Source organism: Gracilinanus agilis, chromosome 3, assembly GCF_016433145.1.
Source record: "Gracilinanus agilis isolate LMUSP501 chromosome 3, AgileGrace, whole genome shotgun sequence".
NCBI classification, from domain to species: domain Eukaryota; kingdom Metazoa; phylum Chordata; class Mammalia; order Didelphimorphia; family Didelphidae; genus Gracilinanus; species Gracilinanus agilis.
The window spans coordinates 355,926,179-355,942,400 of record NC_058132.1 but is presented as its reverse complement, the minus strand read 5'-3'; the positions used below and the strand labels follow the sequence as shown (position 1 = coordinate 355,942,400).

The following is a 16,222-nucleotide window of genomic DNA, read 5'->3' as shown; positions in this document are numbered from 1 at the left end:
CTTTTGCAGTTTTACAATTCTCCTTACTTTACCTCCTCCTCCTCTTCTCCTTCTTCTGCTATTATTATTATTATGACTCTAGCTAGTAGAGTCTAACAGAGTAAGCACTAAATACGAGCAGAATGCATAGAGGAAGCTTCTTCACTTGTCTGAAGCTAGAAAGGATTTCTTGGCGATTTAAAGAGTTTTCTAATAAGAATCGAGAAAACAGGGTATTAGTCTTAGCTTTCTTTTTATTTTTTTAATCCTTACCTTCCATCTTAGAATCAATACTGTGTATTCATTCCAAGGCAGAAGAGCCCAAGGTCACATAGCTCAGAAATGTCTGAGGCCAGATTTGAAACCAGGACCTTTCATCTCTAGGCTTGGCTCTCTATCTACTGAGCCACATATCTGCTCCTTAAGGAACTCAGCTTTTCAAATAGCTGTCACTTAACACTCCTGAGCCTCAGTCTCCCTGTTTGCAAAATGATGAAGTCTAAAAAGGTTAGACCAGGCAACTCTCAGATCCAATGTTAACATTCTATGTGTCAAAATAGCCTTTAGCTGGTTAACTCGGAACTTGGTCACCAGGGATAACATTATAAAGAAATGTATCCCCAGTTCTGAACTTTTTTACAAATAAATTTTTGGCACACATTGCTTTTATTAGTTGGGCACAGTGGATAGAATTCCAGGCCAGGAGTCAGGAAGACCTGAGTTCAAATTTGACTCAATTGCATAATACCAATGTGATCATGGATAAGTCACTTAATTCTCTTTGCCTCAATGAACCTCACTTGTAAAATGAACTGGAGAAGGAAACCTCAAACCATTCCAGTATCTTTGCCAAGAAAACCTTAACCCCAGAGTCAGTGCTTCTTTAGCTGATTACTGCAGGGGCATTTACATCACCAAATCAGTAGGAGAAGCTTGCCTGAGATAGCTTACTGTCTCAGCTATACAGCTATATGAAAGGCTGGGATGAGATCATGAAGATTTGGACATGCCTGAAAAGACTGAACAACAGCATTGCATTGTATTTTAAATTATTCTCTCTGTGTGCATTAATTGCAGACACCTGAAGATGGAAATGAAGAGCAGAGGAGTCAGGAGTTGGCTCACATGGAAGAGTCCAGAATGGTAATACTGAACAACTTGGAGGAACTTGAACAAAAGATTAAAGACCTCAATGATCAGATGGATGAATCTACCAGAGAGGTAAAAACAAATGAAATAATTTCTCTTCCTGTAACTACTTTCTCTCTTTTCTTTTTGGAGGGGGTGTTGATGGTTAACACTTTCTGTTTATTATTTTGATCATATTATAAGATGGCTGACTGAAGAGACCAGTACAATATCATCATCAGGACATATTTCTTAAGCCTACACCATGTGCAAGAATACAGATGAGCAAACTGAGGCAAAGATGCCAAAGTTGGTTGTTTGTCTTTTTAGTACCTTTTTACACATTAATTGGCTTTTGTACAGTGTGTGATTTACCCTACAGAGCCTATTAACTGAAATACCCATTTTCTTTTGACTTTTGATCATAAGGTAGCTAGTACCTCTAAGGGAGTAAGAAAGCTGCACACTTATCTTTTACTCCTATCATTTTTGCTGGCAAGCCCTAAAAACTTTCCTACACTTATCATTGCTTGGAATCCTTCACTTTCACTCCAGGCTGGGTGCAGTTTTCACTTCTGACTTTAGTGAAGAGAGCCAAGATGTATGCAGCTGCTCCCAGATTAGCTGGTACTCAGCCTAAATGCAAGAAATTGATATAATATCTTATGAGTATCCTTTAAGGTAGCTGTTTTCAAAGTGGAGCCAGTGGGCCACTCTATTGGGCATCTCTGAGGCTGTTTCAGGTGGGATCTATAAGGTCAAAATATTTATTTTCATAATAATCCTAAATTATTATTTTTTTCAATTAAAATACTCTTTCTTTTTACAGTTACATAGCTGTGAAGCTGAATTTTCTTTATATGTTTCAACCAAAATACCGTATCAGAAGAGATTGAATGTAGAAGCAGATGTGTAAAGCTAGCTGTCTTCTAAATCAGATATTTAGAGATTTGCACAAATATGTCAAATCACTCTTCTCACTATTTTTTCTTTTATAAAACAAAGGTTTTTTTTAAAAAAATACATCATTTATGTGAACATATAATATGTTTATTTTTTAATGAATTATTTTAGAATTTTACCATTTTGAATTTCTAACATAATAAATGTTGATAGATATGACACATATGAACTCTCTGGGGTCCTCAGTGATTTTTAAGAGTATAATGTTTTGTTTGAGACCCATTATTTCAAAGAGTGAGTAGAAGAGGCATGAAGTAAGAATTAAAGAAGAGGAAAAATAGCCTCTTTTATAAAACTGTTAAGATCTCAAGGCTTCCACAGATCTCACCATACAGCTGAGATAGTAAGCTATCTCAGTAATGATTGTCCAAGTGCTTTGGTGATGTAAATGCCTCTGTAGTGGTCAGATGAAGAAGACTCTGGAATTGAGGACCTGGGTTCCTATCTAGTGCTTACCTATGACTTTGGACAAGTGATCATCTACCTAGACCTCAATTTTCTCATCTGTAAAATGAGGAGGTTTTGAACTAGATGGCTTCTGAAGTCCTTGCCATCTCTAGGCCAAAGATCTTATGCTTTGAAAATATCAATCTGGGACGTGTTTTGTGTTGTCAGGTGGATATGGAATGTGCCCTTCTGGATGGTGAACAGAAAGCCGAATCCACCGAACTTGTGAAAGAAAAGGAAATATTGGACCATTTAAATAGGAAGATAGCAGAGCTTGAAAAGAACATTGTTGGTGAAAAAACCAAGGTAAAAACAAGACACACCAAAGGAACTTTAAATGATTCAATACTGATCAAATGCATTTTTTTCCCTCATGGAAATATTTGTATTGTATTTTAGTAAACTTGACATTTTGAAGAGTTTCCCAATTGCTAAAATGTTGAAAATGGATGCATTACTTCTTGACTTCCATTATTTTGGTATTATTAGCCACATTCTTAGAATGGCAATATCATAGAGCAAAGGGATAATATGGGATAGACTGGTTTTATAACTTGAGTGAGTTACCTATCCATCCAAGGTCAAAGACACAGATGCTTTTCTAGCTGGTGCTCAAAACAGTCTGCTTGTTCCTTTAGAATTTCTTTGGAATAAAAATAGTAGAGGTACTATTTGGTATGGTTCTCTGTTGTTTGGAAAACTGGCTGAAGATTTCGCTGAAAAAGGTTGTTCTCAAGCAGAGGAGGTCCTGCACTGGAGGGAACACTATCCAACCACCTACCACCTGGTAATGATTCAGGAGTTGTAGATTACCCAGGCCCTTTATTTATCCTACTTTGTCCTATTTGTCTTTATAGCCATTAAAAGGGGAAAATGAGGCAGAAAAAGAAAGTAACTTCAAGCTCTTTCACACCCCACTCCCATATACACTTAAGTACTTAAGGGATTTTTTTAAGTACTAATATTTGATGGGAGAAGAGAAAATTAAAGAATGATTAATGAGTATATGTGTGTATATATATATATACATATATATAAATACATATATATATATATATAATACAGATGTGTATATGTCTGTCTTAACCTGGATATCTCAGTAACACCTCATACTCAACAAACAAAACATGGTTTTGGTTTGCCTTTCTTTGTATCTGCAGCACTTACCATGATGCCTGGCACATTATAAGCTTTCAATTAAATGCTTGTTGNCCAATGTGATCATGGATAAGTCACTTAATTCTCTTTGCCTCAATGAACCTCACTTGTAAAATGAACTGGAGAAGGAAACCTCAAACCATTCCAGTATCTTTGCCAAGAAAACCTTAACCCCAGAGTCAGTGCTTCTTTAGCTGATTACTGCAGGGGCATTTACATCACCAAATCAGTAGGAGAAGCTTGCCTGAGATAGCTTACTGTCTCAGCTATACAGCTATATGAAAGGCTGGGATGAGATCATGAAGATTTGGACATGCCTGAAAAGACTGAACAACAGCATTGCATTGTATTTTAAATTATTCTCTCTGTGTGCATTAATTGCAGACACCTGAAGATGGAAATGAAGAGCAGAGGAGTCAGGAGTTGGCTCACATGGAAGAGTCCAGAATGGTAATACTGAACAACTTGGAGGAACTTGAACAAAAGATTAAAGACCTCAATGATCAGATGGATGAATCTTCCAGAGAGGTAAAAACAAATGAAATAATTTCTCTTCCTGTAACTACTTTCTCTCTTTTCTTTTTGGAGGGGGTGTTGATGGTTAACACTTTCTGTTTATTATTTTGATCATATTATAAGATGGCTGACTGAAGAGACCAGTACAATACCATCATCAGGACATATTTCTTAAGCCTACACCATGTGCAAGAATACAGATGAGCAAACTGAGGCAAAGATGCCAAAGTTGGTTGTTTGTCTTTTTAGTACCTTTTTACACATTAATTGGCTTTTGTACAGTGTGTGATTTACCCTACAGAGCCTATTAACTGAAATACCCATTTTCTTTTGACTTTTGATCATAAGGTAGCTAGTACCTCTAAGGGAGTAAGAAAGCTGCACACTTATCTTTTACTCCTATCATTTTTGCTGGCAAGCCCTAAAAACTTTCCTACACTTATCATTGCTTGGAATCCTTCACTTTCACTCCAGGCTGGGTGCAGTTTTCACTTCTGACTTTAGTGAAGAGAGCCAAGATGTATGCAGCTGCTCCCAGATTAGCTGGTACTCAGCCTAAATGCAAGAAATTGATATAATATCTTATGAGTATCCTTTAAGGTAGCTGTTTTCAAAGTGGAGCCAGTGGGCCACTCTATTGGGCATCTCTGAGGCTGTTTCAGGTGGGATCTATAAGGTCAAAATATTTATTTTCATAATAATCCTAAATTATTATTTTTTTCAATTAAAATACTCTTTCTTTTTACAGTTACATAGCTGTGAAGCTGAATTTTCTTTATATGTTTCAACCAAAATACCGTATCAGAAGAGATTGAATGTAGAAGCAGATGTGTAAAGCTAGCTGTCTTCTAAATCAGATATTTAGAGATTTGCACAAATATGTCAAATCACTCTTCTCACTATTTTTTCTTTTATAAAACAAAGGTTTTTTTTAAAAAAATACATCATTTATGTGAACATATAATATGTTTATTTTTTAATGAATTATTTTAGAATTTTACCATTTTGAATTTCTAACATAATAAATGTTGATAGATATGACACATATGAACTCTCTGGGGTCCTCAGTGATTTTTAAGAGTATAATGTTTTGTTTGAGACCCATTATTTCAAAGAGTGAGTAGAAGAGGCATGAAGTAAGAATTAAAGAAGAGGAAAAATAGCCTCTTTTATAAAACTGTTAAGATCTCAAGGCTTCCACAGATCTCACCATACAGCTGAGATAGTAAGCTATCTCAGTAATGATTGTCCAAGTGCTTTGGTGATGTAAATGCCTCTGTAGTGGTCAGATGAAGAAGACTCTGGAATTGAGGACCTGGGTTCCTATCTAGTGCTTACCTATGACTTTGGACAAGTGATCATCTACCTAGACCTCAATTTTCTCATCTGTAAAATGAGGAGGTTTTGAACTAGATGGCTTCTGAAGTCCTTGCCATCTCTAGGCCAAAGATCTTATGCTTTGAAAATATCAATCTGGGACGTGTTTTGTGTTGTCAGGTGGATATGGAATGTGCCCTTCTGGATGGTGAACAGAAAGCCGAATCCACCGAACTTGTGAAAGAAAAGGAAATATTGGACCATTTAAATAGGAAGATAGCAGAGCTTGAAAAGAACATTGTTGGTGAAAAAACCAAGGTAAAAACAAGACACACCAAAGGAACTTTAAATGATTCAATACTGATCAAATGCATTTTTTTCCCTCATGGAAATATTTGTATTGTATTTTAGTAAACTTGACATTTTGAAGAGTTTCCCAATTGCTAAAATGTTGAAAATGGATGCATTACTTCTTGACTTCCATTATTTTGGTATTATTAGCCACATTCTTAGAATGGCAATATCATAGAGCAAAGGGATAATATGGGATAGACTGGTTTTATAACTTGAGTGAGTTACCTATCCATCCAAGGTCAAAGACACAGATGCTTTTCTAGCTGGTGCTCAAAACAGTCTGCTTGTTCCTTTAGAATTTCTTTGGAATAAAAATAGTAGAGGTACTATTTGGTATGGTTCTCTGTTGTTTGGAAAACTGGCTGAAGATTTCGCTGAAAAAGGTTGTTCTCAAGCAGAGGAGGTCCTGCACTGGAGGGAACACTATCCAACCACCTACCACCTGGTAATGATTCAGGAGTTGTAGATTACCCAGGCCCTTTATTTATCCTACTTTGTCCTATTTGTCTTTATAGCCATTAAAAGGGGAAAATGAGGCAGAAAAAGAAAGTAACTTCAAGCTCTTTCACACCCCACTCCCATATACACTTAAGTACTTAAGGGATTTTTTTAAGTACTAATATTTGATGGGAGAAGAGAAAATTAAAGAATGATTAATGAGTATATGTGTGTATATATATATATACATATATATATATATATATATATATATATATAATACAGATGTGTATATGTCTGTCTTAACCTGGATATCTCAGTAACACCTCATACTCAACAAACAAAACATGGTTTTGGTTTGCCTTTCTTTGTATCTGCAGCACTTACCATGATGCCTGGCACATTATAAGCTTTCAATTAAATGCTTGTTGACTCATTAACTAGAAATAGGTATGTGGATTCCTTAAAATTTTGTGGAATTGGGTTGATAGTTTCATTAGTACCATTAGGCTAGAAGCTGATGCTTTTCTAGAAATTTAGGAAGAACAAGGTTAGCATTTACAAATGTTGGGATACTGACACATGCTTGTGAATGAGACATTTCCCTGTCAGTCACTCAAATCAACAAGTAAATTTACTAATTCCCTACTGTGTGCCAAGTATTATGTTGTTAGCAAGGGGGAAAAAAAGGTTAAGGACTTTTCTTAATTGTATGCTAAGAAAAGCGAATGTGGTGAAGAGAGGGTAGGGAAAGTAGCAATCTGGAAGGAGAGGAGCAGATGGATGTTGAAGTCCTATAATGCTGAAAGTGCAGTGGCTGTTGGCTAGGACTAAATTAACTGCAGCTATTTTCATGATTTTCAGAGCACAGCTAGATGGTGCAATGGATAGAGGGTAAGCCTGGAGTCAGAAAGACATATCTTCCTGAGTTCATATCTGATCTTGGACAATTACTAGTTGTATGACCCCAGGCAAGTCACTTAACCCTGTTTGTCTCAATTTCCTCATCTGTAGAATGAACAGGAGAAGGAAATGGCAAACCCTCCAGTATCTCTGCCAAGAAACCCGAAATGAGGTCACAAAAAGTCAGATACAACTGGAAATGAATGAACAACAATTATCAGTTCATACCTTCTGGATCTTCAAAAAAACCCAATCTGACCAGGAAAAGTGTGGTCATAGAAAGTATTGCATCTTAGAGAAACCAGTAAAGATTATCGGCCTTTCCACATCTTCCCTTAGAAGTTTTAAAATGCTGTAAAAATAACACATGCGCGCGCACACATACACACACACACACACACACACACACACACACACACACACACAACAAGAGTTTTGGAGGATGAGAATTAACATTTAAATCAATCAGCATAAGCTTTTTTATCTTAAAAAAATCAAGAAGGGGCAGCTGGGTGACTCAGTGGATGGAGAGCCTGGCCTAGAGATGGGAGGTCCTGTGTTCAAATCTGTCTTCAGACACTTTCCTGCTATGTGACCCTGGGCAAGTCACTTAACCCCCATTGCCTACCCTTACCACTCTTCTGCTTTGGAACCAATGCACAGTATTGATTCTAAGATGGAAGGTATGTTTTGTTTTTTTTTTTAAATCAAGAAATCAGGAAGTTTTCTGGAGTCTGGCTTACTTAGAGTGATTTCTAATAAATGCATGATTCTCATGACAAATTAGCTGAATAATTTGGGGCCTTTTGTTTGCCAGTATGCACATTTCTATGCTATTTCTCTGCTTGATAACAAGAACTTAAAACTACTTTTAAAACTGGAGATACCTGGTAAGTCTTAAAAAGTTCCTACAATAAATTCACTTAAAACAAGCACACCAAAAAGTTGAAGGAGAGAGAAAATTAGAGAAGGATCAAGAGAAGACATTCAGATTTGGCAATTGATAGAGTTAAGAATTCATTGGTAACTATGGAGAGAGAGTTTACAGCTGAATGATAAAGTGGGAAACTAGATTTCAAAGAGTAGAAGATGAGGAGAATTAGGTCATGAGTCTGTGTAGGTTTTTTTTTAGGAATTTACCTGAGAAAAGAAAGAGAAATATATGATCGTAATTTGAAAGGATGATAAGATTTATTAAAGATATTTTAAAGATAAGGAAACATGGACAAATTTGAAGGCAGTAAGGAAGGAGCCCAAAAGCTAGGGAGGACTTGAAGGTTAGACAGCATTAAGGGGACAGTCAGCTAGTGAAGATGGAAAGTGTACAGTTAGAGATTTTGGTATTTGCAAGGGAAAAGTCCATCTCATTAACAGAAACTGAGGAAGGGAGAGAAGAGAGTGAGAGATCCTGTCAAGATATGTTTTGATGAAGATAAAGGGAGAAAAAGAAGTTTAGGGCAAATGTCCTCATTTTTTTTGAACTAAGTAAGATGCATAATCCTCAGATTCCCAGGCAGAAGAGTGGTAAGGACCAGACAATTGGAGTTAAGTGACTTGCCCAAAGTCACAAAGCTAGAAAGTATCTGAGGTCGTATTTGAACTCAAAGTCTCCTCACTTCAGCCCTGGCTCTATTCTACTTAGCCCCCTTCCCTCAATATAGATTTGATACCATTGTACTATAACATTTAGTTACCTCTACTTGTTACTCTCATCTATGTAATTTGTGGTACTTAGGCTTATGACTCTCATGATAAGTTGGACTCAAATACTGAAAAGACTTCCTTTATGATGACCCCAGATTTTGCAAAGTCAGGTACCATTGATGCATGGTGATTCCAACTATACCCAACTCGCAGTGGGGGCATCTTTGATGAAGTTATAGAAGAGTGAAAGGCAGGCTTTTTCAATAAATATTCCACAATAGACCTGCTCTAATATAATCACAATGAACTGAACATTAGAGAGTACAAAATCCTACTTGGCTTATTGTTATGGGCCACTAAAGCATATTATTCTGCCAAGTAAAATGCTACCTAAAAGGATTTCCTCATAAAATAAAGGATGTTAACAACTCGCATAACCTTGTTTGCCATCCCTCTGATCACTGCTGACCAACAAGCATAGAGCAAGCTCATGAAAGGTATTTACCACTGTGATGAAATAACTGTTATAAATCCCAAGTCAAAAGAGGATTTCTGATTATCTGTTTTTGGGGGGTTTTTTTGCTATCCATTCTTTTTTTTTTTCTTTCCTTGAACACATAATCAAGAGTTAACAAAGGTCTTTATTGTTATTCACTTGTTTCAGTTATGGTCCCCATTTGAGGGGTTTTCTTTTTTTTCTTTTTAAAAATTAATTAATTTATTTATTTAGAATATTTTTCCATAGTTACATGATTCATATTCTTTCCTTCCCCTCTTCCCTCCCCTTTCCCTGAGCTGACAAGCAATTCCACTGGGTTATACATATATCATTGTTCAAAACCTATTTTCATATTATTAATATTTGCAAAAGAATGATCTTTTACCGTCAAAATTGGGGGATTTTCTTGACAAAGATACTGGAGTGGTTTGCCATTTCCTTTTCTACACTATTTTACAGATGAAGAAACTGAGGCAAACACGCTTAAATGACTTTCCCAGGATCACACAACTAGTCAGTGCCTGAGAAGCCCATTGCATCCTTCAGTTTGAAGATCTGATATCTGCCCGTTTTTGTTCTTAGTCCTTCTTAACTATTTCCTTCCATATATGCCTCACTAAAGCAGTGAACCTGAGCTCAGTTACTTGCACAAGAACAAATAACAAGTTGCAGGATGGAGCAGTGGGTAAGAATGCTGGAGGTAGAGTCAGGAAAATATGATCTCAAATCTTGCCTCAGACACTAGCTCTGTGACCCTGGGAAAGTCATGTAATTTCTATGCTTCAGTTTCCTCATCTATAAAATGGGGAAATAATTGTTGTTCCTAGGTTCGTTGTGAAGATCAAGTGAGATAATCTAAGTAAAGTGTTTAGCGAGCCTTAAGTCACTATAGATGAGCACTAGCTATCATCATCATTCCCTGAATGTCTTAATCACCAACTATGGAATCAAGAGAAATGGTGCATAGATGAATATGCATTCCTCTGTCATTGCTGTGACACTTTTGATGAAAGCCTTTTGGGCAAAGGGAAAACTAGTTCACATGCATTTAAGTTCCTACCAATCTCAGTGATATTCAAATCAATTAAATTAGCATTTAATATCTGCCTGCTAGGTGCCAGGTTCTGCAAGTGCTGTCAAATATAGGCATAGATACAGGATAGTCTTTTCAGGGACTGTCTTGGGGAAAAATATATCTGTTCACAGAGAAATATGAGAATATATACAAAATAAATTAAAAGTGATTACGAAGTGAAGGGAACATTAATTTCTGGGGATAAGAGGAAAAGTTGTTTTTAATGTGCAAGCTGAGCCATGAAGTAAGCTAGGGGTTCCAAGAAGTGAAGATGAGGAAGGAGAGTATTCCAGAAACAGAGGATGGCCTGTGCCAAGGTGTGGAGATTGAAGATAGAATGTCATAGATAAAGAACAGCAAGGAGGAATAATGGGTAGGAAGCTAGGTAGCCTAATGAGAAAAGTGATGGTGATGGAAAGTGATAGAGGGGGAGTCAAGAAGATGTGAGTTTGAATCAGGATTCTTCTGCATGGTGTTAATTCCTTTGAATCTAAAGTATTTGCCATGACATAGTCAGTATTCAGAAGATGCCCAGTCCTTCTGGTGAGTCTTTCTTTAACTTCAAAGAGAACTCCTTATTTGGAAGATCCCAGTAATGCCAAGGGATTTGAAACTAAAATAAACAGGACCTCAAGTTAAACCCTAACTACAGAAAGAGAGAACTTGCCTGGGACTAAATATGCTTAGTAACTGATTATTATTTTTTTAATTCTTCTCTTCAATCTTAGAATCAATACTGAATATGGGTTCCAAGGCTGAAGAGCAGTAAGTGCTGGGCAATGGTGATTAAGTGACTTGCCCAGGGTCACACCAATAGGAAGTGTCTGAAGCCAGATGTGAACCCAGGACCTCCTGTCTCTAGACCTGATTCTTAAGTGGAAGATAAGATTTTTAAAAATATATTCTTAATCTGATGAAATAGAATTTTATCAAAATCCAAATGAGCTACCTAACTGCCCCAATAATAGATTATTAATTGATAATAAAGATGAATAACAAATTGCAAACTTAAGTTATAGATTGGTGGTTAGAACCTCCAGGTCTCAGTATTCAGGGAGGGAGCAGAGCCCCTTAGATTCCATTGTAAAGGGTTTTCTGATGGCTTCTTTGCAAAATTTCACCAATAGACCCTGAATTTTAAAGTTGTGGCATTGCATCAGTACCCCAATCTTCCCTCGTAAAAACTGTCAAGGAGCCTAAAAACCATCAAACTAGGATAAACTAGAGCCACCCATATAATCAAAATGTGGTAGAACTTAAATGTTTCTGTTAAAAAATGAAATTCTACCCCATACTGTGTTTGCCCTGAAATTATTTAATTAGAGGTCCAAAAGTTCTTCTATTTGCCAAGAGGAAAGAGGTAAAATTATGTCCAGTCTGTCCCTGAGGGGCATCCACAAAAGCAAAATCAGTATTAGCAAAAGGGTAATACTTCAGTACCCTTTCTTTCTATCCATATTGGATGTCCATATTGGAGAAATCTAGTTGCTTTATTTTCTAAGTAAAATATAATTCCCAGCAGATAGTTGCATTCTACATAACCCTGATCATTTCTGCAAATCAAAGCACAAAGTAACACCCAGTAATTCAGTATATGAGGAAAGGCTGAGACATAATTAGCCCATAGAAACTGTAAGTATATGAGATCTATAAGAGAACAATAATAGGGGACTAGACAGGAAATCACACCTGTGATATCACTAGTATTGGAAACTCCCTCTTCCACTGAAAGTCAGGAACTTCTTTGCACTGGATAGACTTAGCAAGTTTCCTGGAGCCAAATTGTCAAACATTTAGCTGTAGGGACCATTTTCAGCAGACAGCATTTTCTACTGCTGCCAAGCCAGAATAAAATGTAGATGGGAATTACTTGGCAAAATAAGTAAAAATCCAACATAGATAATATTATTTTTTAAAACTAAGTCAACATGCAGGCCACAGAGATTATTATGAATGGTTTAGTGGCCCCATTTCTATTTGAACTTGAAAGCATCGTCCTAGAATACTCAAAGTTTATGTGACTTACCCCCATTGGTCACAGTCAATATGTACTGGGGCTGGGGGCAGCTAGGTGACTCAGTGGATCTACAGCCAGACCTGGAGATGAGAGATCCTAGGCTCAAATGTGACCTCAGACACTTTCTAGCTCTGTGACCCTGGGCAAGTCGCTTAACTCTCATTCCCTAGCCCTTACTGCTCTTCCGCCTCGGAGCCAATAAACAGTATTGATTCTAAGATGAAAGGTAAAGATTTTTTAAAAATGCATTCTCGCTAAATTCTGGACACAGGTCTTCCTAGCTCCTAGCTTTCCATCCACAAATATTATATACTGCCTTTTTAGCCTGTGGGTTTTTTGTTGTTCTGTTGTGTATAATTCTTCATGACTCTATGTGGGGTTTTCTTGGCAAAGAAACTGGAGTGATTTACCATTTCTATTTTCAGAAGATTAAGACAAGCAGTGGTTAAGTGATTTACCTAGCTCATAGAGCTAGCAAGTATCTGAGGCCAGATTTGATTCCAAGCAGAGCAACCTATCCACTGAGCCCTCTAGCTGCCTTTTAATATGGTGGCCTAAGCCAAATAATCTGTTGCAACCTTAGGGCCAGGATACATTAATCAGAACTATAAGAAAAGATTGAGTCTATAAACATATCTGCTTATGGAGGAGGTAAACATAAAGTGAAGAAAGAAGAATAGTGTTAAGAAAGTTGGGATGCCTGGGGAAAATGAGAACGTAAAATGGTAAAGTCTGTCTCTGGGGCACTTGGGCAAGAGTTGGATCAGGGAGTAACTATAGGGTAGTAATATTACACTAATGGGCAGCTAGGTGGTGTAGTGGGTGGAGTTCCAGGGATGCCCATCATTTGGGAGATGGCTAAACCAATAATAGTATAAGAATGTATACCATAAGATATAATGAAAGTGATAGTTACAGAGAAACCTGAGAAAACTTAAAAAACTGATTCAGAGTGAAATAAGCAGAAACAGAATACTTTATACCATAGAAAATACAATGTAAAGACAACTTGAAATATTTAAGAACTTCGATCAATGCAATGACAAACCATGGGTGCAGAGGACTGATGATGAAGCCAGCTATCCAATTCCTTATAGAGAGGTGATGGATTTGAAGCAGAGAATGAAACATATGTTTCTGGTCATGGCCACTGTGTTTATTTGTTATATTTGACTGTGTGTATCTGTTGGAAGAGTTCTGTTTTTCTGTTTTGTTTTGTTTTTTCTTGATAGGGGAGAGAGAACTGAGGGGAGGAGGGGTTAACAGTAGTATTACCCAAAAAGGAAAAAGAAAAATACATTTAAACATTTAAACGAAAATACACAGAAGAGAATAGAAGGAAGTGAAGATGGCAGCAGAGATAAGAAGTATAGCTTTGAAAGGAACTTGTATAATTTATTATATAATCTAAAAAAACACATATAATAGATTTGGGGTTTGATGAAGGGATTTTTGTTATGTTTTCATATGAAAATGCTCTTTTTAATTCCTATAATGGTAAATAATTTTTAAGTGGGGGGGGATGGAAAGAAAAGTGATGAAAATAATATTCATTTCCAGGGAAATAACCTTTGCCCAAATGCTTCTCCTCCAAAGGGAAAATAGAGGAGTTTGTTTAATTGTTTTAATTGTGAAAAACAAATCTAATTTTAGTATTTTATATTGTTAAAAAAAACAATCAAAGCCCATAAATCTCAGATGTTCATCTGTTTTGCCTCCCAACTGGAAGGTGATACTTCCTCCTCTAATCACCTGTTTAAATTGAGCTACACAACTGCAAGAACTTCCTGAGCTATAAATAGAAGAGAAATATTACTTTCTTATTGGCTCAATGTCTATACCTGAATCTTTTCTTGGAGTGAAATTCCCTCTTCTGACTTAGGCACTTATCACTTGCCACTCTGTTCTTCTGACCCCTTTTCTCCCTTCTGCATCCTTCTGATAATCTATCTCTTTGGGCTCCAAGAAGTTAGCTGAGCTTTATTAAGTAGAGCCACAGATAGGGAAGATGGTGCCTGCTTTCTTCCTTCTCCTAGCTACCCCTTTGTCTGCAATTACAAAAGCCTTGGATCTTCTCAAAAAGAAGGCACTACATAAATATAAGGTATTATTTTCATTTACTATGTTGTTTTTTTAGTCATCAGTATAAAACTGTGGTCACAAAAATATGAAGGTACTTTTGATGGAAATAGTAATTTACTTGCAAACTAGGACCACAATAAATTTTAAGAATTTTTTTGTTTTTTAAGTAATTTAGCAGTTTCAACTCACAAAATGCTAGTTCTTTTTATATGTATGGTACTTGAAATGAAATAGATGGCGGAGGGACCATTCTCTGATTTTTTTTTTTGCCTCTGCCATAAAGAAGTTTGACAATAAGTGTTGATTATAGATGTAAATAGAGAGGAATTGTTAGGTGAAATCTATCTGCCATTAAGGTAGGGCAGGCACTGGCCCTAATTCAGAGGAAGTGGCACTTAATCCTAGCTGTTGTTCAGTTGTTTCAGTCATATCTGATTCTTCATAACCCCATTTTGGGATTTTCTTGGCAAGGATAGTGGTTTGTCACTTCCTTCTCCAGCTCATTTTACAAATGAGGAAACTGAGGCAAATAGAGTTGTGACTTTCTCAGAGTCACACAGCTGGCAAATGTCTGAGGCTGGATTTTAACTCATGGAGATAAGCCTTCCAAGCCAGGTGCTCTAACTGAACCAACTAACTATCCCTACTTCATCCCAGAGACAAGACCAAAATGTCTATTGGATTAAAAAAAAGTCCCAGACTCCAAAACTAAAGGCTTACATTGTCAAATTAGTTTTCCTAGTGAGTAAATGCTTCTATCTTTTGCTGCTAATAAAAGTCGCAGCTACCACAAAATCATGTTAGGCTCTAATAGGTAAAATTTAATATTTACGCAGAATACTGAAAGGCAGTTGGGATTTGGTTTCCAGACCCATTTGAGATTGGAACAGCACAATTTCCAGAGATTTTGAATCTCTTGTTTGATTTCTGCAAAAATTGAACTTTGATGCAAAGTGGTACCCACTATTTATTGCCTTGTCTTTAATCAACATTAAATCTAAAATGTGGCTATGTAGGCAGTTACCTTTCTATCAGGAAAAACTATAATGGGGGTATTCACTGGAGAATGAAATAGAAAACCAATATAATTTCTTTCCCATTCTAACTTTTAGAATCTTTGACATATACAAATTAGTCCCTGAAGCAATTCATCTGAGGGTATATAGCAAGGAAGTGCAAGAAAAGTAAAAAAATAATTTCTATGTAATTACAGTGAGATCTGAGAGAAATTTATATCACATTTTGTTTTAATGAAGAAAGATTTCAAAAATGGAAACTAGAAATATTGTCAATTTATAAGATAGAGTCAAGTGAGGGTTATTCCATTCCTGAGGCTCAAGATATTGGAAACTTTTCTCATATGTCTTTTTTTTTAAAACCTTACCTTTTATCTTAGAATTGATGCTAAGTATCACTTCCAAGGCAGAAGAGTGGTAAAGGATAGATATTAGTGGTTATGTGATTTGCCCAGTGTCACACAGCTAGGAGATGTCTGAGGCCAAATTTGAACCAAAGAGACCTCTCATCTCTAGGCCCAGTCCTGTATCCACTGAGTCATTATCTGCCCTTCACCCATGTAATAATAATGAGAGTTAGTAACCAATGTTTGACCAAGGGTGAGAGAGAGAGAGAGAGAGAGACAGAGACAGAGACAGAGACAGAGACAGAGACAGAGACAGAGACAGAGAGACAGAGAGAGAGA

At 36.6% G+C, this 16,222-nt stretch overlaps 1 protein-coding gene across 2 annotated transcripts in view; it reads left to right on the top strand.

Annotated features, from left to right (window-relative positions):
- PHLDB2 (pleckstrin homology like domain family B member 2) overlaps positions 1-16,222 on the top strand; it is a 117,749-nt gene that overhangs the window by 29,829 nt on the left and 71,698 nt on the right. For both annotated transcript variants that reach the window (XM_044670101.1, XM_044670102.1), the window contains exons 3-4: positions 1,057-1,200; positions 2,686-2,823. In XM_044670101.1, coding sequence (XP_044526036.1) covers positions 1,057-1,200; positions 2,686-2,823 — 282 coding nt within the window. The remainder of the gene's footprint in view (positions 1-1,056; positions 1,201-2,685; positions 2,824-16,222) is intronic.